This window comes from Zea mays, chromosome 7 (assembly GCF_902167145.1).
Source record: "Zea mays cultivar B73 chromosome 7, Zm-B73-REFERENCE-NAM-5.0, whole genome shotgun sequence".
Classification (NCBI taxonomy): domain Eukaryota; kingdom Viridiplantae; phylum Streptophyta; class Magnoliopsida; order Poales; family Poaceae; genus Zea; species Zea mays.
The window spans coordinates 174,887,704-174,913,034 of record NC_050102.1 but is presented as its reverse complement, the minus strand read 5'-3'; the positions used below and the strand labels follow the sequence as shown (position 1 = coordinate 174,913,034).

Genomic DNA, 25,331 nt, shown 5'->3' with positions numbered 1-25,331 from the left:
GAGCAGCGCGTCGCGGCCGGTGAAGCCGCCGCAGCCCGGTTCGTGAGGGGGCTGCCTGTTTTTTTTCGTGCCGTTTCCTTGTGCGTGACATGACATCACAGGTTTTTGCTTCCCTTCTTCGCGTCGCGTGCGTGTTTTCCGCCCGGTAGGGAGCGAATGATGGATCAACCAACCCACCAAAAGAGAGAAATGTACAGATTCTTGTAGCCGTCCGATGTAAAATTCCTCGTGTGGATAGAGCGTGAACTGGGGAAAGAAAAAAAAAAAAATCAAAGCTTGGACGTCCACTCCTGCAGTTGTTTGTTGCCTGCGGTTGTTCTTGCATGCAGTGAATTCAGCAGACAGGTTCAGTAACTGAAGGCAGGCAGCACAGCGATAGCCACGAGTATAAAATATCCATTCACCATTGCCCAATTTTTTTTGTTCTATTGCGTTGCGTGTCCACGTTATTTTGACCACACGAGCTGCCGCTGTCAAGCAAACACCGTCGCCCATCTCTCGCCTCACCCGCAAGCAACTAGTCACAACGCTGCATTTGTCTGGAGGCCCGGGAGGCCGGGACCCTCCAAAACGGGAGATTTGACGGCAGATAAGCTGAGGAGAAGAACATGTGTGACCGGCTGACCGCACAGGTAGGTTGGGTCGTGTACTTGTGTTGTTCCCGCCCTGTCCCTGCCCTGCCCCAGGCCATTGGCCGATGCGGCGCCATTACCAACCACCGCGCAGCCACCTGATGCACCACCAAAAACACCGGTTCCATTGAAAGCATAAGCATTCCGCCCTTGTCTTCCAAGCGACCAATCAGTCCGAACCACCAGCCGCAAAAAAAAAAAAAAAAAAGAAAAGAAGAAAAAAAACCCGACGCGGCCAATGGCAGCTTAACCCTGCATGACATAATTGCATGCTTTGCTTCTTCGTTGCAGAAGAAACATACCGTTTACTAATAGAATTTCAGCAGGGGGCCACACACTTCTTGTTCGCTCGAAAAAAGAGAGAGAGAGAAGAAGAAGAAGAAGATAGTTGAGTTAGCAGCAAGCATGGGCGGGCCGGGCAGGTGGCCGAACAAGCGACGGCAACGGCAGCACCAGCGGACTGGGCCAACCGGGGACGGTGTGGATGAGCCGATATCCGCGCCCAATCGCCCTGCATTATCTATCATACTAGACGATTGTTGGAAAAACAAATGCGCGCCGTGACGCCACACGAGCGACGTCGATGGGTGCAGCAGGAAGGGAACTTGGGTTTGCTCAACCGGAACCGCCCACCCCCGAAAACGGATAGGCTCGCACCAGCGTGTCGTCCTCGCGTCGTGGGCCAGCCATGCCCACAGGCAGCCGCCACCACAGCTCGCCGTCATGGCGATTCCTCCTCTTCTTCATCTTCTCCCTCTTTTCGCCGTCAGGGCACAGGCGAGGACAAATGCGCCTGCATCAGCACCGATACCGACCCAAGGCTCCGTGTCCATGTACTACTACTACTACTACTGGAGTATATAAATTCGCGTCATCCGGTGCGTTTTCTTGCGTTCCGGTCTCTTTCTTTCTGCTTCGCTTGTTCGTCTCGTGATGGACGCTCTTGCGGTCGTCGACCTACTACTCTTCCTGCCATTCTCGCAACACGTCGAATGATGTGGCGTTGCGTTGCTGCCCACGATTTTCTCCTTGTACGTATAGTAGTAATCTGATGCTGCTGCCGCTGCCCTATCCTACGGAAGATAAAAGGATTCTGAAGATGTGACGGGGGGCAAGATTAGCTTGAGATTCCGGGCGTGCCAGGCATTTTTTTTAAGGATCTCTATCCGAAAAGGATTTGACAATTGCGATCAGTACGCTTAATCCACGGTCACGATTACGATCGCGTCGCTTTCCTAAGTTGGGCATGCTTGCACGCGGGAACGCTGCAACCATTGTTTGAGCCTGGCAAAGGGGTGACTCGGAGACACTAGTACCGGTCAAACTGCTGCGGCGGGCGGCGTCTCAGGTTCCTGTGGATTTCCTCCTCCTCCTGAGCTTCCAACGGTGTTGTGTTGACCTTTTCGTTATTGCGACGTGGCAAGGGCGGCTACGGCATAGGCATGGCATGACTGGGCCTGAATTTGACTCGCGAATCTGTCAGCCATGACATGAGCTCCGTCCCTGACCGGTTTGTTTCGTTCCCAACAAAAGGGAGGGGGGCTCGCCTCAAGAATAGAATATATGGTGTGCCGATACTAAAGATTCAGGGTTTTGGAAGTTGAAGCTCTAGCAGTTATTCACTTATTCGTGCGTTTGAACTTTGAAGGAACGGAGGCCAGACCTTGTTTACGCTTTCATCTTTCGTCATGATTCATGGCCCAGTTCTGCGCTCGTCTTTGGATATTGTTCGAGGCCCCTCGAAAGCAGGACGCAGTCGCAGGCATGTGCGGCAGAGCCGGGAAACAACAAACGAACGCACGGGCGCAGAGCAGCAGGCAGGCAGGCTCTGAATTTTCTGAAACGACGGTCAGCACGTGGCCGTCATCAGATACCTCAGATGAGATGGCAGGCACGCTGATTACAGGGATGCCTTCTTTTGCGGGCGCCCGGCGCCGGCGCCGCGGCAGCCTTCCTTTCCTTTTTTTTTTCTTTTTTCTTTTCTCCAATGCCGCCATTAGAATGATGGGGTCAAAGTCCCAAAGCCTGCTGATTAGGGCGGCTTTTGTATTTGACAACACATTAGTCATTAGATTAGGTTCACACACTATGATGGATCAAGGGGACACAGAACGCCTGCCTGCATTAAGTCCTGGAATCTGTTTGCCGCTCGGGAGGACAAGTGCTCCGTATAGTACTACGTACTACTTGCGGAGGTCTTGCAGAATAACTGCTCTTCTGAACTGAGAATTCTGGCTGGCTGCGCTTTGGAAGCTTCCTCTCGCTGCGTCAGCGCGGAGCTAGCGCTGTGCCGCCGGGGCCGGGCGCCGGCGGGATCTTTTCCTGCATGTGCGACGCGAAGGGCAAATAGAGCCGACCACGTGGACGGGGTTCGTGGTCGGCATGCAGATGCACAGCGAGGCACCGAAGCGTGCAGCCACGGACCGACCACCCAACGTCGCGCCAGGTGCGAGGCGGGCGGGGAGTGGAACGCTGGAATCCGTCCTGCGTCCCGATACAGGTGGCACCGGCGACCGCGACGCGCAGCCACCGGTGGAGCACTCGTGTTGCCGAGGCGTATATACGTGGGCATGGGCATGGCTTTGCGCCGTGTCGGTGATAGGCGCCGCCGCGCTGCCGTAGCGCCGCCAGGTCGGCAGCAACTAGACAATCGGTGGGCACGTCGTGGCGCGAGCGGATTAGCGGGTGGACATGAGACGGCGGCTGAGGCCGATGGCGGGCTTTGGTCATCGCTGCTAGTAGCTGTTGTTTCTTGGTTATTGGCCCATGTTGCTTCACTAGCGGTTGTACTCGGTCAAAGTAGGCCACCGTAATCTCTACTTCTGCGACATCTAGCTAGTTCTTGGGAGCAGTTATTAGAGGAATATTTTTTTTAAAGTGTGTTGAACACTAATTTTGCCCCTGAACGGTAGTTCCGACCTAATTGCCCGGACAGTCCTCCTGAATGATCTGTGATTAAATTAATTCAAGCTCAAATCCTCATTTCGTACCTGTATATCATGACAAACTCATGAGAAGCTTTGGGTGATCTACTGATCTCGAAGCAACCATACGATCTCTCCCTTGGTCTGTGTTACTTTTTACCGGTGTTACCTGATATGATAACTGTGTTACCTTTCTGTGTGTTACCGGATTCTTGAACTCTGTTACCTTACCTCCCCCTTGGTCTGTGTTACCTCTTACCGGTGTTACGTGATTCTTGATGGCTATTAGCTATTCTTAGTGTTATCGGATTCTTTGAACAGGCTCGGATTTCATATCTATTTGTAAATTATTACAAAATACTAGCCTGGGTTTCTAGATTTTACCCGCCTGTAACATAGATTTTACCAGTGGGTTTCTAGATTTTACCATCACAGATTTTACCAGCCTGTAACCTAGATTTTACCAGCCTGGAACACAGATTTTACCAGCACAGATTTTACCAGTAAAGATTTTACTGCATTGCCTCTTTATTGACTCTGGTTTTTGAAGATACGAATACAAAACAGGTAGTCAAATCCGAATTCTTATTCGGATATTTACTCAATTCAACTCAAACAACGTACCCTAAAATTTAACATATATATATGTGGATTTTTATTTAAGTATAAGTTTATAGACAGTCAATAGATACTCAAAATAAACTTAAATTAAAATAGATTTCTCGTGATCCTCTATATCCAAGTCAACAAAACTATATAAATAATATTTTTAAACTGGCGAAGCACGTAACAAAATATAAACAACAACACGTGATATTTAATAAGTGACATTTGTACAAATACAAATAAGTTAGAATTGATATAAAATAGTAAATGTACCAAGAAAAACAAAATTTTCGTTTAAAATGAATGAATGTCCTATATAAATGTGTGTACTAACACTTAAATGAAAACATGAAGAAATTTATCTATATACTGTAAAATGGAGAGTTATAGTTGAATGTTCATGTAACTTCGTTGAGATGTGTTCACTATATAGATAAAGTGGAGAGTTATAATTGAATGTTTATGAAACCTATTGAATTTATCATTGAATATCACTAGAAATATATAAATGATATATATCATTTTCTAGTATATTATTAAACTTAAAATAATTTTTAATTAGTGATAAAGTTAAGTTTGAAATGGTTTCATGAAACATATTTTTTCACGAATACGGATAGAATTGGATGTTTCATGATTTTTTTCGAATACGAATATGGAATCGGATGGAGAAAAGTACTATAAATCGAATTCGAATACATCCATTTGACAAACATATTGAAATCGAATACGGATACGGATATCCATATTAGCAGTTTTAGTGAGTACGAATACGAATAATTCGGATCACCAAACATCCATTTCCAACCCTAATTTAAATTTATAGTACTTCTAAAATAAAATGCACCTCGCTGACCAGGAAACCCAAGGTTTTCTCTCTTTCTCTGTCGCACCTCGCTGCAATCCCGTACTTAAGCGCTCCTTGCTGCAGACTACTGCCGCTGCGGCGTCTCGTGGGTCTCGTGGCCTCTTCGCCTCTTCCGCTGACATCGTCTCTTTTGTGGCCTCTTCGCCTCGTGTTCGTCTCGTGCATCGTTATTCACTTATGCCTCTTTCTTCCTGCTGCAGCCAAAGCAACAGATTCAGGCACCCGTGAGCGTAGCCTCCGTTCAAAGTTCAACAGATTCAGGGCCTAAAAGTCCGCAGGTAGAATCTTTAGAATGTCAGCTATAAGTTATTAACTGAGGGCAAGACTTAAACCTGAGGTCCTTGAATCTTATTACAACACATATATACATCTGGTATCGCCTTTTAGTTTAGGTGCTAAGCAATTGTTACGGTATCTCAGATTTTCCAAAATTAGTATGCCTACATTACCTTCTTTCCTAGTAGCATACACATTCGAAACAATTATCGTCACTAAATAAGTCATAGCGCATACATTATTAGCATTGATGTCATGCATGCTAGTCTTTACACCCAACCCAAAGAAGCTGAAGATGACTTCCAACTCAGGCTACTCAACCGGCAGATGTCAGTCGTATTCAAGCATTTTTTTTTTGCTTTATGGATGCAGGAGCTAAACACATTGAGAATCATCGGAGTGCATTATTGCACGTGTTCGACTATGTTACGCCTGAATATGTCAGCTTTCCTACTGAGCTTTTAGATGATGAGTCTCAGTCTCAAGAGGAGTTATATTCAACCTAAACAAGATGGAGTCTCGTATTGGAGCCATTGAGCCATAATTTTTACGGTGCTAGCTCATTTCTCTCTAGTTGCTATATATATATATATATATATATATATATATATATATATATATATATATATATATATATATATATATATATATATATATATATATATATATATATATATATAAGTATACTATGTGTGGCATGAAGAAAAATTGAAGTCCTTGGCTTGTGGCCTCTCGTCAGTTAATAGCAGCGCACTGGTAGTAAGGACTACTAGTATGAACATACTACATGATATACATATATACGGGGCCCTGACTGCTAGGGGGGCCAGGGTGGGGCCGGGCCTGGTTATTACTACTGTTGTAAGACACGACACCCAATTACAGAGAACCATATTTGTGCATGCTATTAACATGAGAAACAGCCTATAACTGACCAAACTATTGAATTGTGACAGATTCATCAAAGGAGTCTGAGGTTGACCAGATCCTGTTCTTCAGTTTTCCCTAGTCAGCGGAGGATGACGAAGAAGGTTTGTTCCTTTTTTTTCGACTTTAGATGCATTGCCTCTTTATTGACTCTGGTTTTTTATATATAGAAGCCTGAACGACACCAACATATATGGACTGATGCGGAAGAAAATGCTCTGTTTGAATTTGCTGGGATAGTTGCAGGGGCACTATCGTATCAGGACAATAAAATTAATCGTTTAAGTTCACTTTGTTTTTTTTATCCTTTCGGCCCACAGAGTCAATAAAGAGGCAATTCAAACAGAGAAGGACCGTTATTCTCCCTGTGATAAGACAAAAAAGAATTCTAAAGACAAAAGAAACTGTTTGCAATAGTCTCCATAGGTTCATGTATCAAAAGTATTGAATAACTCGAAAGTCTGAACAATTGAATGTACCTGCACCGGTGTTGTAGCTATGAGAGGTCCAACTGCAATGCCACCGACAAGAGAACAATCACCACAAGCAAGAGTCGCAGATAAGCACCCAAATCCAGGACTATCAGATGTCAAAATGGATCCAAACACACGAATGATTTCTAAAGGACCCTGCAAAGATTAGAAATCAATGAACAATGCGGCATGTGGAAGTTAAAAACGTTGGGCATGTTTAAACCTTGTGATTTAAGATGACAGCAGAGTGGAGCAGATAGCAATCCTGAACGGCCCCAAACACTGAGAGAACACAGACAGCCTTCCTAGTTATTTTCGGGACCTGCACAATCTTTGATACGATATCCTACAAAATCATTTTCAATAATAAAATTCCATAGGTCAATTTGATAGAAAAACAACTATAGCAACTATTTGGTGATTAGCTGTGGAATTAAGCCATGTAGATCATAAAGTACATACAAAAGGCAACAGGATCAGTAAGGGCAGAAGCAGAGTTGGCATGATCAAGTACACAGCAAAAAAAGATTGATATGCAATGCCGACAACATAAACAAAGTTACGCCTTTCTGGGAAGTGTCATGGCTCTACTAGCCCAACCATCCACGTTATAGTTCTATGCCCTATATGGCCTTATGACCGTAAACTAATAATCTGATGGCTTAAAACCCTACCAGGTTAAGTAGAAAGGTGACTGACACTATCATATGTTCCTCAAGTTATGCAAGTTTGTTTTCAGAATGTAGCTGAGCTGTAGCTGTGCTGCAACTTAGAAGACAATGACATTGCTAGATGCACGAGCAAAAGCAAGACTTGCTGCAACACAGAAATTGAACATGAACATGGTCTTGTACCACTGAGGCAGTTGTGGCAAACAAGACAATTCGTTGATTTGACAGCAATTGACACCTGGGTGTGCTATTAAGAAATTGTAGCACCATCACTCATAATTCCTAGTTTTGACAGGTAAAATGAATACAAGCTCAGAAAGCCGAGACTGAACAATCCAGTTAGCATTCCACAATGCCCAAATCCATAGACAAGAACCCCCTGACCTATCAGCTAGCTATTGAAAGGAAGGATGGCTGCACTGCCCAGGAGAGATGAAGAAGATGTCCATGAGGGAGCAAGCAAAGCAAACCATACCTCTCCCACATGTATTTTGAGCACGTGCAACTGGAGCCCACCCAATTGACCGCGAGAGGGATGCCCCCCTGCCCACGGCGGCACACACACCAGAAGAATTTAGCAAATTAGAAGGAGCAGGCGGCCTCGATGCGAGTAGGCGACCTCCGCATGAAGGGAAGGTCGTCGGCGTGGTTGACGAAGCGTCACTGAAGCTCATCGGAGGCACCCGTCGCGCGGTCCGCCGGCGCGACGTGCAGTCGCGGGGGCAGGGGGCGGCGGCGGCACGAGGGCGTCGTGCTGGCGGAGGTGCGATTATGGAGGCAGAGAAGGAGATGTGAGGCGTCGCGTCGCGAAGATGGCGAAGATGGAACTAACTGGAAGGAATTTCGGCTTTTCGAACTGGCGTGGTCCCGCGCGCGGTGGAACGGTCGCGGGGGCAGGGGCGGCGGCGGCACGAGGGCGTCGCGCTGGCAGAGGTGCGATTGTGGAGGCGGAGAAGGAGATGTGAGGCGTTGCGCCGCGAAGATGGAACTAACTGGAGGGAATTTCGACTTTTCGAACTAGCGTGACCCCGCGCGCGGTGGAACGTATGACGAGGAACAACGATGCTCTAATCAGAAGTAACGTATTCTGAGGGGCAACGGTACACTATATAGAAGTAAGACCTTTTGAGGAGCAATCATGCACTAACTGGAAGTAACGTGTTCTGAGGGGCAATGGTGCACTAACTAGAAGTAACGTATGATGAGTAGCAACGGTGCACTAACTAGAACTAACGTATTAGGAAGAGCAACAGTGTAGGAATTCTTATCGGTTAAGGGCATTGTCTCCGGTTAAGGTCATTGTCATCGGTTAAGGGCATTATCTCCGGTTAAGTGAATTCTCACCGGTTAAGGGCATTGTCTCCGGTTAAGGGCATTGTCTGCGGTTAAGGCTATTGTCACCGATTAAGGGCATTGTCTCCGGTTAAGAGAATTCTCACCGGTTAAGGGTATTGTCTCCGGTTAAGGCTATTAAAGCCAGTTAAGGGCATTGTATCCGGTTAAGGCTATTGAAGCTGGCTAAAGTCATTCTCTCCGGTTAAGGGCATTGTATCCGGTTAAGGCTATTGAAGTTGGTTAAGGTCATTCTCTCCGGTTAAGGCTATTGTCACCGCTTAAGGGCATTGTTTCCGGTTAAGGGAATTCTCACCTGTTCAGGGCATTGTCTCTATATCCTTGAGGTAACAGATACATCGAGTACTATGTTTAGAAAGAGTTTACTTGTACCTGCAACTCGTGTAAAAATTCAAATACCTAGTATAGTACTGAAGAAGTTTGCTAAGGCCATGCTCACCTGTGTGCCCATTATGTGTGTCCAAAACACTGTTTTGCATTGTACGCGCATGGAGAGCCTCTGTCTATCAAAACCCACAAAAATAACATAAGAAACATAATTATCAGCTTGATTGATGACACACTAGCATCTAAACCCAAATCTGATTAAGGAGAGTGCATCAACAGGTCGCTATATGATAGAAACACCGGTGCATGTAGGAGTAGGAAAGCCCTTTAGCCCCTGTCACTTCCCAAAACAATCTCTCCTCCCCTGCTAACCTAAGAGATAAGGCTAAACTTGGAGTCCATCCATCAAATACGCATCTGTTTCAAAGCTTTCAAATTGTCCAGGCTCCCAAGGCAATTAAAGAGTTCACAAGAGTGAGAATAGATCTAGAAGGAAGGAATAAATAAATTGATCATAAAGCATTTTGCATAACATAAACTTTGAGCAAGGAAATCAACAGAGACAAGAATATAGAAAATAAGCAGTTTAAATGACAAGTTTTTGAAGCAGCATCAAGCATAAGATGAGTCAAAAGTCAATAGGTCCTTAAAACAACCGTAACTACTCCGTCTAGTGTTCTTATGTCACACACGGGTTTTGGGGCACCAAGACCTGGGCGCGAACATAATCACCAGGTATGCTGGGAGCAAGTCTGACACATATGATAAATCATGGCACATGATCGAATGTCACAACTTTACTATATAATAGGAGTTCTATACAAAATAAATAATTATATTATAAGGAGACAACGGTCCAGCAACCCACAGTTGACTGGGAGACGACGGCCTAGACCTCTCATGAACACATCGCAGCATCCTCCAAGCGCCTCATCCTGTGGTACCTGTTCTTGACCTGTGGGGGTGAGACAGCAAAAGTGAGCTCACATACGTTCATCACTCAACAAGTTGTGGGGAATAATGTGCATGAACTCGCCAAAGGTGCGAGCTCACGTGAAGTGTAAGGCTTACCAAAGAGGATGGTTGAAGCTGAGCATTGCTTTTAAAGTTGGTTAAAATTTTATTAGCAGTTACTAAGTATAAGTAAATACCAACTCAATTAAGTAGTAGAACAAAAGTAACAACATCACCTGCGATGCAATGCATATGACAAATTAAATTTAGTTCCATAAATTAATCATGTGAGGGTCCGAGCTGCTCATGACCGTGAGCACGGCTAGTATACCAGTTTTACACTCTGCAGAGGTTGCGCATCTTTACCCACAAGTCATATTACCCATATGCCACGGGGTTGTATGGGCCCCATACACCTCTACTAAGGAAGCGAGGCAGGGTAACACTACGTGGCCTTTACAAAGTTCCACTAGCTTCATAAAACCCGCTACAATTTATAGGAAGCTCCAATGCAGGGATCCCTCGTCTGACCACCATCGCAGCAAAATCAACCCAAGGAACTCCATACACTGACCACTCCCCTACTGCCCTTGCCCCTTTCGGGTAAGGTAGTCATCCACTAGATTTTCTAGTTAATCAGCCAAGGGCATCCCATACTACCCTTGTGGTGGCACTGTTTTCCCGGATGGTCGCTCCATGTTCCAATTAACATAATGATCTTATCATGAACAATAAATAACAACTGATAACAAAAGTATGAATAATGTGTATCTTAATGCCCAAATTCACATATAGCACTAGCAAGTACTACCCAAAAAGTTCAGTGGTAAACAAGGCATAAAGATAGTCAAACTAGGGTGACCTATTGGGTCCCATCAAAATTAACCTATGCGAACCATTATGATTGGGTAAAAAAGTGATCAAGGGCACAACTTTCCTCGCACTTGAGATTCCAGGTACCAACTTGCTCTTTAGGTGACACGTGTCCTCACTGCTAAACGTAGCAATACAGACAAACATGGTATAGGCAAAAACATCATCACACCAAACATAAGAAAAAATACATATTAATAATCTACATATTAAAATAAGATCATAAGGACATGAATCATTAATTTTGGAGTTATGGATTTTAAGTTATGAATTTCCAAAAGTTCTAGGTGCTAGGTACAAGATTGATTAGTAGATTAATTTTAATATGGTTTTCATGTCAACACAAAGACACTATTTGATAAACAATAATAGTACAAAATTATAAAAATTGAAATGGATCAATTTGGATTTAATATGAATTTTCTATGATATATACAAGTTTCTAGCATTTATTTTCACATAAAAAATCATTTTCTATGAAAAACGGTTCCCACTGGTTGAAGTTGGGCCTCTGCAGCTCCAGGGTCACGGGGATGTGGTTCTTGACAGTGACTGTTGCATAGGGAGCAACGAGGACAGCATGGGCGGGGAAGGAGCCCATGCTGCTGGAGGTGCTGGAGGAGGAGGAGAAGCTGGTGGCAGAGTTGGTCGACATGGTGACCTAGGTGAGAGGGGCAGCACAACAGAGAGGTGCGGTGGGGAGGGGTGGAAGGATCGGTTAAGCTGATACCATGTAGAATAAGCAGGGAAGGAGAGAACCACCACACACCCAATGTGGGTGGGGAGCCTTTCATATATATAGCCAATCAGGCATACATGGAAGGTGTCAATCAGGCATACATGGAAGATGCCAATCAAGCATACATGGAAAGAACAGACATAGTAGGCTATCACCTATACAAGGAAGCTATTCCTGGGTGCTATACATAGCAGCTAGCCTGTCTAATTGATCCTGATTTACATATCCTAATACTCCTCTTCTTGGAGAAGCCCACCACCGAGCATCTAGTTGCTGTGAAGAAGGTGTTGCGCTACATTGTCGGCACAATAGGCTACGACTATTTGTTGGTACTTGCTTTTCTGAGTAAGTGTATCCAACGGGAGAGTGGAGAGAGTGTTTGCAAAGTTCGACGGGGAATGACAATATCTCTGTTAATCTGGCCGCTCAAGGGCACTGTACGAGGGTATTTATAGGTACCCAAGTGTCTATTGTCCTCCGGTAAGGACATTTATGCCCTCGGGTACCCGGACTATCCCCAGAATATTCCCACATGGGGAGGTTACAGATCGTCATTACAGAAAAGGCTATTACAGATGAGGCCCGTTACACGCTTATACGCGCGGGGCCCATTACAATGGGCCGAATCCCTCATGGGCCTCCGAGCGCGATGAGGACGTGGGACTTGCAGACTTCGTCGGAGTCTTGCCTTCGTCTTGCAATGGAGAGAACGAAGGGAGACCGCTCGGGCGTGGTCTTCGTTGGAGCAGCTAGACGACGAAGGCATCGAGTGAAGGGTAGCGTCTTTGCTTTCGCCCCAACACTATTACTTCACTAAGAACGAGGGTCACCTCATCGGGTTCAGTGATAGTGATCACGCCGGCGACGTCGACGCGGACAAGAGCACATCAGGCACTCTGTTCTTTCTTGGGGACAATCGTATCACCGGGCAGAGCAAGAAGCAGAAGGTCATTCTGATGAAGGCGCTTGCGCGGGAACGTTTCTGCGAACTGCGCGACAAGCTCGAACTCGTCAAGATCAAGCAGAGATGCAAGGCTTAGGAGGAGATTTGTTGGATAAGCCTCACATGTAGTTTAGTTTGCATGTTTGTTTTATTTGCATGCACATGAGCTCCAGTCTGTGGCAGCCACGGGCGTAGGAATCATGGCGTGAGAATCGCTCGGCCACAAACGGCATGCAGTCATGGTCGACGAACACGATGCATGGGGATGGACGCACACACCTTTCTGGCAACACCAAAATCTTTGTCTCTGCTCGCTTGTTCACCACCGCATTGTTTCTAACAGAGGGGGCGTCGGTTGTCGGATCCATGGGGGCGGCTGGGAGCGACGCGAGGAAGAGAGGGCCGGCGGCGTAGGGGAGCAACCGATGCTAGGGACGCTGACGACGAGGAAGAAGTACCGGTAGTGGGGGCGTCGGGGCGCCGACAGCGGCTGTGGGGGCACCGGCGACTAGGGGTTGGGGAGGGTGGGAGAAAAGAGAAACCTACCCCTAACACAAGGTTGAGTGTTGTATTAATAGACTAAGTTAGCTCGGTCTGGCCTATTACACAGGGGTAAGCGGGTAATTACACGGGGTAAACCCCAAACCCTAAATGGATACTCTAACATTTTCTACTGACAAATTTGTAAAGGTGGAAATAAGAAAACAAGTGTGTGGTAGTACCAGATCACTAGTCAAAGCTTACCTGAATCCAAGGGAGATCAGATTAGCTTCAGTCGTCTACTATACAATCTCATGTGGCTTCTCAGATTAGCAAAGCTGTGAAAACCATCACAAGTAGCATGCCAGCATTTACTGTAGCCGTTGGAGCATCAGAAGGTGTGCCAGGAGTCTTGGTCGCCCCCGAGGCACTACCATCAGATACACTTCTTAACGCAACAGTAGGAAGAGGTGGCTCCTCCACGCTTGAAGAATTCAGCGTCGACATTGGTGGCAGAGATGGAGGCTGGGTTTTGAAGGTTTGTAGAAACTGTGCAAGGGAACCAGCCTGAGGAGGCTGCATGTAGCTGGGCATATCCTTTCCCAGAACTGTACAGGTGTTTCCTGCCAATACAAGAGTATGCAGCTGTCAGAAAATTGAGCATAAATACTGCAACTACTAATTAAATACATGAAACTGTGCAGTTGAGAACACCACACCAACATTGCAAAAACTTTGAAAAATGACCTAAAAACCACTAGCCACGTTCCCATGCTATTTTCCATCGTACCCTGTTAATGCAGCAGAATGATATCCCACTATGTACTTATGTAGATGTTATTCTTTTTGAGATACAAAGGACAGCTGTGCATTAAGAAGAAACATAATAATGAATTTTAGTATATTACAACACAAGGCCTCGAAAGCAGTCCCCAACTCGTACACGTGAAACTTGTACCTTCACTGCAAGACAGTGAACAATATGCACATGACATGGCTAATGATACTTACTTTTATATCTTCTGACTGTCTTCGGGAAATCAGTTATGATGCCTGATAAATTAAATGATTGAATATAGTAATTGATTTCCACAGTTTCATCTCCGAAGAAATCCAATGGTTGTGCTACAAACTCATTCTGGAACACCTCTGCATACAAAGCTAGCCCCGCTGACTGCAGATCTTGCACAAGACTGTTCTGTCTTATGATGAAGTCAGAGCTTAGAGTAAAAACAGATTTGCTGTCCACAGCTACATATTCAGCAAACTTCTTAATGTCTTTCAACGAGGAATTAGAAGCATCCCCGATGCCAGAGGGTAGAGTGTAAACAAGCTTGCATTTTGTTTTCTGCTGCTTCAGTTTGACAAGAACATCACTATCTTTTGACTTGATCAGAACTTCCTTGGTAGGATGATTATCGAAGCCAGCAGCACTTAAGGCAGTGGTTAAAGAATCAACAATGTCAATTCCCAATGAATTTACTAAAAATGCAGCATTCTGTAGTACAAAAGATCGATTGATCATTTAAGAAAGATTTCCATTTATTAAGATAACATTTGACTTCTAGAAAAAAGAGTGGAATATTTGGAAATGTGCAAGGGGAGAATACAATCTTTGCAGAGGTTTATACAAGCAATAGTCTATACTAGTAGCTGTAGCAGAACTCATCAAGATGACAACCGTTCAGCAAATTATATAACTTGTCAATGTAAAAATGAAACCAGATGATGAGCTCTTTCAAAAAAGAGATATGTAGATTATGTATCAACATATTGAGAGGTTAAGTGGTTAACTATCATGTGAACTTTTGCTTGTAACATAGTCATACTTTTTTGAACAAAATGGGCAGGTATCATAAAGTCATAATAGGGAGACAAAAATCAGGTGGAAAGTCCAATTCTTTGAAGCGAAAGGGCCTCTAGCTGAGTTGGTTAGTCGGTCTGAATATCACTCCTCGGGTCTTGAGTTCGACTCCCCTTGAGAGCAAATTTTGTGGTTAAAAAATTCACTCGTCTATCTCATGCCAAATTATAGGTCTAAGGCCCTCCCGGTCGTGATCGTTCCCTCGTCTGTCCCACGTCAAAGTACAAGTCTAAGGTCTAAGGTCCGGCCCCGGTTGCGGTCGTCCTTACATGGGCAATGATGCCGCTGTGTATAAGTGGAGCAGGAGTTTGGAGGTTTTCTCGACCTATGTGAGAATGTCTTCTTTTTAATACAATGTTTGAGCGAAAGTATCACCTCAATAATGATCATGACACCAGACAAGTCTTTATCCATTGCGATTGCTAGAAAGTCAGATAACTTCAAAAACTTCCCTTGATTTGTGTATCTTGGGTTCCTTACAAGGAAATAACCACTCACTGGAGAAGATATTTTAGCTGTAGACAAAGGTCCAGCCAAAAGGATACTTATGAGTTTGTGCCTTTTGTGAGCTATTCATGTATTTGTAATGTTATAATGCTAGAAAACAAACTCACGTTTTAAAACATTACTGTTAATGTCGGACCAAGTGAGGTTGAATGTGAAGATTCCTGGTTGAGGCTGAATATCTGGAACGACAGAAACCAGAGAGTTGTAAGTTGTTCTCTGAACATTCGTAGTGTCAAGCAGGTTAGTGGAACTCATGCACATAAGAACTCCATCATTTGTCACTTGAATAGGACAGTCAATGATGTCTGCACCATCATCAATTGCACTATGGTAGGCCAAGTCTGTACAGTCCGGGTAGTCTCCACTAGCACCATTATGTGAGATAACTAAGGGTTCTCCTGCAAAGATGAACTAAAATAACTAAACTGAATAGAAATAGAAGGCATCCAGCCATCACGGTAAAATTACTAAGTAGGCCTTACTCCCACACGAAACGTACCATGATCAGTCTTATTTGAATTCAGTTTAGTAAAACAACCTGCAGATAAGGAAATTCAAATGCATTAAAAATATGTCACTTATTTGTTCATAAAAACTGTTAGACTGTGTATTAGATATTTAGTGTGTGTGGCTGCTATTACTGTGTGATTGTTATGGGTCTAGAGCCCAGCCCAGCCCATTTATAGTCTGTTAGGGTTAGGAGGAACCCTAGGTAGGTTTGGGCTGATTCCAACCATTCCACCTCCCAAATCCCCTTATTCGTACTTTCTATTAATATTTAATTATCTCTCCCTTCCCTCTATTTCACCTACCTCCAACCATTCTCCCTATTCAGCTCCCCCTATACAATTTAACTGAGCTATTTGGCTTTTATACGTAAACTTTTGGAGTTTTAAAAACATACGATATTTGGCGCATTGTAATACACATTATTATCAATTAGTTAAATTGAAAGAGAATTAATTTCATAGTTAAAATACTAATTAGCTAAAGGGACCCAGTGTAAGGGGGGTTTCCTTTTCTCCCTCGTTTGGGAGTAGGAACGTACAGTTGTGGATGCCCTCGCAGGTTAGCTTGTTGAGGCCGAGCACCATCTCGGTGGTCCTTCCTGTGTTGATCCACCCCCAACTTTCCCGACGGTTGAGCATATGAGGCTGTCGTGATCATCAACCTCCATGGCCCAAGCGACGGATGTCTAGAATATCTGGTCACTGGTTCCCGTTCTTCTCGACTCGGCTTCTTCCTCCTACGCCTGCTAGTGCGACCTTGCCCACCGCTACACCCTCAATGACCATGTCCTCACCGACATGGTGTTTCCCGCTATCCCCTCCTGGCGGTCCATTATAGCCTCTTAGGGTTAGGGGGAACCCTAGACATGCTTACATATATTGTATACCCTACAATATATGTTTCAATAAAAACAACTAAACACTATACATGGGGGTATCTGAATACTCTCTTCCAATAAAAACAACTAAACATCACAATATGTTTCCGTGGACATATCTTAAAATGCAGTAAGCTTATTTTAAGCCCGACAACAATAAAATATTTCATCATTGGACAGTGAACACTATAAGACTAAATGGGGGATTAAGAGACAGAACAATCTAATATCAACATGAGACGTTAGAAGATAAATTCCAATGGAGGTTTGTAATATTGTGCCTTCTACTTAGTAGACTTGAAAATCTAAAATGTTGTTGATAGAAGAAGAGAGGAAGTAGTTCATAGGCTGAAAAGGTCAAAATGATAATAATAATAATGTCAGTGTTCGGACTAAGGGTCCTAACCAACTAGTAAATAATGTCGTGTGCCCAGAGTCTAGATGGTGTGCGAGTTGACACAAACAGTTTATCATGGTTCGGGCAATGTAAAGCCCTACTTCCAGCAGAGAGGGGATGTGGCTTATATTACTCGCACCTGAGTGCCTGCAGTAGGGATTACAAGCACAACGGGAGAGGGGAAGTCCCCAAGTCCCTGGAACTGATTGAGGCAAGTGCCAATATCTAAAGACTTAGTGGGAAACTACTGAGTGTTCGCCCTGCGTGTCCGCTTGCCCTTTGGAAGAACTATGTTGCCCTATTTATACACCTAGGAGATGTACGTTGTGAAGTCGAAGGTCGTCGTATTCCAAGGGGAGATGTTTTGGCGTCATGTGATTGATATGACGATGCACTGCATTGTTGACTTGTGGTCGCTGATTTCCTGCTGAGAGCCGAGGCAGAGGCCGAGCGGTTGGCCGTATGCCCGAGCCCCCAAGGAGGGGTTGCCCATACCTTAGTTGTTGTAACAGCGTCGTGGTATGGGCAAAATCCTGCTTACTAGGTGTGTCATCGTCCTTGTGCTGCGTGACGTCGTGATTCCTTGCTACGTTTATCGAGGTCAGAGCTCTGCTCGGGCGAGGCGGAAGTCTTCCTGAGGCGTTGGTTGAGCCATCCCTAACGTGTGCCACAATCGGCGGAGTGGTTGCCCACGGGATTGGCGGTAGAGCAGGTGGCCGAGGCCGAGCTCGGGCGAGGCGGAGAAATCACCTGAGGCCGAACTCACCGCGGGCTCGACGGAGATTGCGCCCGAGGCCAAACTCAGCGTCTGGCGAGGTGGAGATTTGCGCCCGAGGGCCGGTTCTGCTTCTCCTGTCGTATTAGATGTCCCATCGGGGGATGGCAGGCGGCGTGCGCATACAGCAGCGGGGTTGTAATCATGTTGCGCCGCCCGAATATGACTTTTGTCTTGTTAGCCATTATGCTCCTGTGCCGCTGCGTGGGGTAGGTGTGCGCATTAAATGCAAGTGTTCCCCGCCAGTCTTCGGGCGCCTTTGTCCTATCTGTCTGGGATTGGCTCGGGCGAGACGGACGGAGCGGTGGTGACTTCGGGCGAGGCGGAGATTTGCCTGAGGTTGGAGACCATCGGGGAGATGCCTCGGGTTAGGAGGTATCTCGGCTGCTTTCCTTCGGGGATTTATGTCTTAACCTCTCCTAAGTGCGTTTTTCGGAGGGATGATCTGGGTACCCCTAATTATCACCCCCGACAAATAATGTAGCTGGATCTTTAACATGTACTAATGCAAAACTTACTAGCTTACCAATTGCCTCTGATGCAGTAATTGGGTGTTCTGACAATACACCATCAACAGAGAAGCCACCATCATTGATAAAGTTCAGGTATTCTGCCAACGGATCATAGCTGTAGTTATAGGGGATAATTCTATCATTGGCAAAATCAGAGGCATATATTTCCAGCCCTGCATTGTGGGCTTCTGTGACAATTGATGTGGATGGCAGTAGATAGTTATCCTTCGTCACCGGCCAAATGTAACTCTTAGGGACTATTATGCCAGATGCAATAGATTTAATAAATGGTAGGTTACTCGACAGTGAACCATATGTTTGATTTATAGAATGATCTAAGAGGGCCTTTTCAAGAAATCTAAACACAAGCTTTGTTTTGCGACCAACTCTTCCAGACATATTTTTGAGGAAGCCCAGTTCAGGTGATGAGATATAATCCATGGATACACCCTTTTTGATCGAAAGTATGTAGTTCCTCATGTCCAAACCATGTTGTTTGTAGAAGATGTCATGCTATACATATGAAAACGAAATTAACCTTTGAAGGTAGCATAACACTAGCAACAGTAAATTCTGGTTAAGTTCCAAAAACAATAATCCAACCTGTACATTCAACCAAACAGGAGATGGCATGACAAGGGACCGAAAGTCAGTAATACTGATGATAGGATAGATGCCATCGAATCTCCTAGTGCGAGGCCAAATTGCTTGTGTTACTGCTCAATAAGTAGATAATCAGTTAAGATAATAAGTATAGCTTACATCATTAAAATAAATTTGGACATAGAAAGCTCATAATTGTAGAAATGCTTTGAGCAATCAAGTATAAAAATGGTAGTAGTAGTAATAATAATGTGAACGCAAACAACTCAAGATGTCCATAATTTAAAACTAGTTACATGTAACAAAATAAACGAAACAGAACATGATATTCTGTTATGATATTCAAGACTATGGACTTGGTGGAGCGTCTAGTGGCATGTGTGCATGTAGTTGGTATTTTTCCTAGCTATTAATTAGTTAGTACTTACTACACTGCTGAGCTGAGAGCTTATGCAATGACCTTATCGCTTTAATGGAAGGCTTGCAGTGGTATTGTTGTACTCACGAGAAACAGACTGAAGCTCAGCAATGGTGAAGTCTGAAACAAACCATCCAGTTTTCCGCACACCATCGATGACATAGGTCCGCTTTCTCTCGGGGTAGGCTTGATCAACACTGGTGCAGTTTTTCATATTTATATCCCGAAGGCAGACTCCAACACCATCCTTTGTTAGTTGGACGTCGCACCACATGGCCGTGTCCGGTGCGCTGGTGATCATCGCGAAAGAATAGGCGCCTTGGCTAGAATCTGGAAACACTCCTGAAAATCCACCTTTGGCCACCACAAGTGGAGCGGCGCCTGGAGAAAAAAAAACAAATGCTCATGAGTCATGATGGTTGCCGTGGTTTCCCTGTCAGCAAGACTCCAGAGGAAGCCGAGGTCGAGGAACAGACAGCAAAGGAGACGGCGATTGGCGAAGGCGAACACTGATGTCCAGCAGGAAGCGAAGGCAGGCAACGCTTCGCGCGTGCAGCAGACGCGGGAACGTGAGAGTGGGCCGTAAGTGTCCGTGAATGGGCTGAGCCCAGGTAGTCGGCATAAGACGCCAGACGTGTAAGGAGTAATAAACCTGAATATTGCGATAAGCTCTGCTGTTCGCCGCCTCCCTCTGCTCTCCTTCCTCCCGTCCACTCCTCCTTCCTACATTCTACTCTTCCCAGCTCGATCTACTACTCCTCACTAGCGATCCTAACATTCCCATTAGAGAGTATCTAATCGCTCTGATTAATTTTACCAGTTTCAATCTAACCCATGAATGACAGATAAATTAGTATCTTGTTCACTTGGCTTTATTGGGTTTCTATTGTTTATATAGTGTTTGTCTCTGTATATTGTCTATATATTGCAGTACAATCAGCTTTAATCAGAACTTGAACCCTCGCACAGGAAGAAAAAAAAAAGTGGCACTCACCCCACTAGTCAGAACTCAGAAGAGAACCGAAGCTGAGTTTTGAAATTTGCAGAAGCAATAACCAAATTGCTACTATAAAGGTCTTCGAAAACAAACCACCTAAAAATCGTCAGGGGAAGTATCCCAAAGCCCAAGTTGGGTTTTGGCACCGGCTACCGATCCCGTGTTAGAGCAACTTCAACAACCTAGCTATAAATCATAGCTAAATTTAGAGTTTTGAGAGCTCTGAAAAAAGATAGACAAGTTCTTATGGATGTTTGTATCCAACAAACTCTCCAATTTTACATGATGACTTGTCAAATTTCAACAACACATACCTTTTAAGCGCATGATTGTTTCTCTCTGCCGGTCATTCATTTTTGTGTTTGCGCTTGATTCCTTCGTCGTTCGTTCCCAGCAGAGTGGCCGAACAGGTCGTTTATTTTTTGGTGGCGCTTGATTCTTTGCTTCGTCGTTTGTTCCCAACACAACATTGTGTTAACTCCTTGAACGAGCTCGTTGTGAATAGAGCTGACACCCAACACAAACTTCTGGTCGTACGGGAGCGAGAGGGCACGCGGGAGTCAGAGGACGAGCAAGAGCTGGAATTTGCCTCGACGGCGGGAGAGCATTTGGGCGCTATGAAGGAAAATGACGAGTCGTATGCACTAGCCAAAGATGCCTAGCGAAGGGACGTGGATAACTAGCCGGATAGAAAAGATAGGCAGAAAGCGAGCCTGTTGGATGCGATTTTATCTAGACTTTTCTATTTTTTACCGATTCTGATCAGTTTAGAGAGACTGTTGGAGTTGCTCTTACGCAGAAGCATGCGCCGCTATAAGCAGAGGAGTAAACGACGACTCGACACGCATAGGGAAAGCTGGAAGGCTGGGGTGCATTACCATACCGCTGAGGGTTTTGTAGTCGGAGGGGGGCCGGGGGCCCTGCCCGGCGGCGCCGCCGACGAGGGCCACGACACAGCCCAACAGCGCGGCGAAGGAAGCGGCCACACTTACACCACCGCCCTGGCCACCCCATCCTCCTCCTCTTCCTCCAAGGCGTCGTCTATTGCTCCTCATCTCACAATGTTCCAGCTTCCAGGACCTTCCGGTGGCGCAAACGGTCGGGAAGAGAGAGGGAGGGAGAGGAAGGAGAAGCAATTGCTGGCTTGCAGGCAGCAGCACTGAAACGAAAACGACATGCTCCTCTCGCTTGTGACTTGTGAGTAGCAGCCAGGCCCGTAGCGGCGTAGCCACTGCCGCGTTCAAACACCGGCTCCACCTGTCATCGCGCTGGAGGTGACCCACCGCTCAGTGAGACGCTCGTGAACACGTGAGTTGCTGCGACCTGTGAACAAGTGACTGTTTGCCCCGTGGGCTCGCTTATCGAATTTTATAAAGGTACAGAAGTACATGGTCCGTTGGCTCTCCTCCTGCCCTTTCTGTTGTCCTTGCTCATTTCAAATTTACTGCGGCTCACAGCGCTTGAGAAATGATCGTTAGCATTAGGGGTGTAAACGGATACTTATTCGGATATCAGTTTTTTGGTTTTTTTCTTTAATTGTGAATTAATAGAATATATAATCTGTTATGCAAATTTATATTCTTGTTTTTAGTATTGAGCTTGTAAAGATTAGGGATGACAGCGGGTCGGGTTTTGTTCGGGTATAATAATACCCAACCCGAAATTGTACCCGAGACTTCTACAAATATCCATACCCACCAAGCCAATCGGGCGAGAAACTGTACCCGTACCCATGCCCATCGGGTATCCACCGGGTATCGGGTATCCAGTGGATATGTTATTGTACATTAAATAACACTCGGTCAGTGTTATAATAAATGCATAAAATATTTTAGTTTACATCTAAGCACCAATGCAACACGAGAATGACTATATTTGGCTACACGTCGATACAATATCTCAACTCATAATTATCACATCCAATAAATTTAAATTTGAGTACAGAGAATAAAAGTGTAATGAGTTCATGACAGTTGACAGTTATAACATTTTCAATGTCTCATTGGTCTCGATTACATTACAGTTGACTGTTAACACAACACAAATTAATATTCATTAATCAACAACACATGCGAGTGAGTTTTTCTAGTGAATGTAGCACATTTTTAGTGGATGTAACACATTTAAAGAGGTATATTAATATTTCGGGTATCCACTGGATACCCGTGGGTAAAGTATTTTACCCATACCCGACCCGATGTATTTCGGGTATCCGACCCGATAGGACCCACGGGTGAGTTTTTGTACCCGTATCCATATCCGGTGGGTACGAAACCCGCGGGTATCCATACCCACGGGTCCAACTGCCATCCCTAGTAAAGATTCATGAAAGGTAAATATCAAATCTATTATATATCTTCTCAAATAATAAATATAAATTTCGGATACAAATCAAATACTGATACATATATTTTTTCACATTTTTTGTTGTATAGAGCAAATAATGTGTGAAATAATTTATACAAAATTTTATTCTTATTTATAATAATGTGCTACATAACATAAGAAGAGATTAGCATCAAATTTCATACATATCTATTTTAAAATATTAAATTTACCCTAACAGTTCAGATATCCGTTTACACCTCTAGTTAGCATTAGTGCTCCAAGTTGGGTCGTGCCGGCACGGGCCCGCCGTGCTTCGGGCCTCGGTTAGTCAGACCTAGCTAGCACGAAATAGAGTCGGGTCATGCCTTACCGGACCTGGCGAGTAGAAGTAAGGCCTAGTATGGCCTGGTCCAGGCACGGCACGCCTCCTCAGTTCCTGATAAACGCACATCTCGGCCTCTCGGTCGTCGTCGCGCTAGGCGTGCGCATCTTGGCTCGTGCGCGGGGCTGCTGCCTGCTGGTCGTGGTCCAATACACGCCAGACACAGGAGCCGGCCGGCGGTAGATGTTCCCTTGGGGTGGATTTGGATCGGAGCAGCGCAGCGCAGGCGAGCAGCGACGGTGCGTTCTGCGGTCGTGGGCTCGTCCGCTCGTGGCGCAGCCCCAGGCGGACGCCAACACGACGCGGTACCTGGGCGTGCGGCGCCGGCCGTGGGGCCGGTACGCGGCGGAGATCCGGGACCCGGCCACCAAGGACACGACCGTGTCGCGCGCTCCCTCCGCGGCTCCCACGCGCGCACCAACTTCGCCTACCCGGACCTCCCGTCGGGCTCCTCCGTCACGCCCTACCTCTCCCCGGACCACACCTCGGGCGACAACGCCACGCAGCTCCTCCAGCCATTCTACGCCGCCGACCCAGCCGCCGCGTCTTTACCACCGGCGCTCCCGGCCGCGAACGACGCGGCAGGCTACGGCTATAGTGTCGAGGACATGTCCGCTCTCATGGACGACCTCACCATACCCGACGACCTGACCGTCGACTACGGCGCAGAAGACACCGGCGGGCTGGAGGCTGGATCTGGAGCGGCGACGGACCACGGACGAGGGAGGCGAGCGAGAGAAATAAGAGGTCGGGACTCGGGAGAGGAGGGAGAGGAAGTAAATCACGTAACCCTAACGCCGCGCCTCGTATAAGCCGGTCGGGATGTATTTCGTGTCGGGCCGACCCGAACACGGCCCAAGCTCCCGTGCCGGGTCATGTGGGCCGTCGTGCCGAAAGCAAAAGCACGACCCAGCACGATGAACGTGTCGTGCTGGCCCAGCTATTTTCCTCCTGTGCTGGTCTGGGCTTCGTGCTTTTAAAAACGTGTCGGGCTCGTGCTGGCCCAGTGGGCACGGCCCAGACTTACAGGACTAGTTAGCATACAGAACTTCACCCAAAAAAAAGATGTCATCACCCAGCAAGAACCATATCCAAGATTTTTCTTCACTAGCAAAATATTCATATTCCTTAGTAGAAACAAACTGTCAGATGCGATAAATGTTAGTCTCTCGTTTCAATTTATAATTAATTTGAGTTTTTTACCCGGGCTTGTATCATTCAAAAATATAATTACTATAATTTTTTTACTGTGATGTCGTTTAGTATATAATGTAATTTAGATATGGCTTGAATTTTCCTTTTTTGCAAAAAATGCATAAGACGAACATGTTAAATTTGGTATTAAAATGTTAAACGAATTGTAAATTGGGACGGAAGGAGTATAAGACTATTTGTATTCTCCCTTTACATGAAGTTGAGAACCTCTGGTTTATTTTATGACTACCACATCCATAATTTAAGTCGATGACATCAATAATATGGAAAGTACAATCTTCATAATTTTCTCCCATTTCAAGGCGCAAAAATACTAGTAATAAATATACCATACTTAAAAAAAATTCAGTATTTTTGGTGAACAATTGCACGTTGTTCATGTACATGTAAACTATATATTTCACGTTGGACAACTGACTGCTCTCGCTAAAGTTAACATTGCTCACAAGTTTAACAACTTCATCCTTGGTGGTGTTTCGGAAGAACCGGCCTCACCCTCAGTGACGGAGGGCAACATAAAAGTGAGGTATAGCCATAGTTCACCATCTCGTTTCATCTTGATTTCCCGCTACGTGTTGAGAACGAGAAAATAGCGAAACTCGGGTAAAAACCACCTATACTGAATGGTTTGGGCTTAAAAAATTTAAAAATCTGTTTCCATTACTGAAAGGGAAATGTGCCCTTGGGCCATTTCTAAGTATTTTGATGATTTAGTGTCCAACACAAGTGCCTAAGTGTTAAATGGTGGACAAAGTACAAATCAAGTATAAAGGTATGTTTCTCAAATTTAGTATATTGTTTTTTAGACTAATGTATTGTGTCTAAGTGCTGGAAACAGGAAAAATCAAGTTGAAATTAAAGGTGACTTTGTTCAGCCAAAGTCAGCTCTGTCTGGGTACA

General features: G+C 45.3%; 2 protein-coding genes across 21 annotated transcripts in view; one reads left to right on the top strand and one right to left on the bottom strand.

Annotated features, from left to right (window-relative positions):
• Positions 1-24,373, top strand: part of LOC111589793 (uncharacterized) — a 29,814-nt gene extending 5,441 nt beyond the window's left edge. Inside the window, exon 2 of the mRNA XM_023300710.2 lies at positions 23,602-24,373. Coding sequence (XP_023156478.2) covers positions 23,602-24,028 — 427 coding nt within the window. The 3' untranslated portion in view covers positions 24,029-24,373. The remainder of the gene's footprint in view (positions 1-23,601) is intronic.
• LOC100274608 (uncharacterized) lies at positions 4,842-23,998 on the bottom strand. Of its 20 annotated transcripts, none has more exons than XR_002748791.2 (12): positions 21,390-23,998; positions 19,597-19,890; positions 19,092-19,204; positions 18,503-19,001; positions 15,917-15,955; positions 15,525-15,815; positions 15,286-15,425; positions 14,058-14,544; positions 13,311-13,669; positions 6,930-7,052; positions 6,713-6,862; positions 4,842-5,224 (listed from the first exon to the last, which is right to left on the bottom strand). XR_002748791.2 is itself a non-coding variant. In XM_023300476.2 (9 exons), exons 1-9 carry the CDS (start codon positions 20,858-20,860, stop codon positions 13,371-13,373), a joined length of 2,202 nt encoding a protein of 733 aa, XP_023156244.1. In that variant the 5' UTR covers positions 20,861-22,622; the 3' UTR covers positions 13,098-13,370. The 20 variants fall into 20 exon arrangements, 4 of the variants coding, with proteins under 4 accessions (XP_023156244.1, XP_023156245.1, XP_035816333.1 ...); XR_002748797.2 differs by having other exon boundaries at positions 21,385-23,606; XR_002748801.2 differs by having other exon boundaries at positions 23,205-23,606.
• Positions 24,374-25,331: the final 958 nt, after the last annotated feature.

What these genes read in the sequence shown, in the direction of transcription:
- LOC100274608 (NM_001357120.1), bottom strand. Translation starts at nt 21,561, where the DNA reads ATGAGGAGCAATAGACGACGCCTTGGAGGAAGAGGAGGAGGATGGGGT. An exon ending in CTGTTTGGTTGAATGTACAG is followed by an intron (nt 19,002 to 19,091) that starts GTTGGATTATTG and finishes TCATATGTATAG; the next exon opens with CATGACATCTTCTACAAACA. An exon ending in TACTGCATCAGAGGCAATTG is followed by an intron (nt 15,956 to 18,502) that starts GTAAGCTAGTAA and finishes CCTTATCTGCAG; the next exon opens with GTTGTTTTACTAAACTGAAT.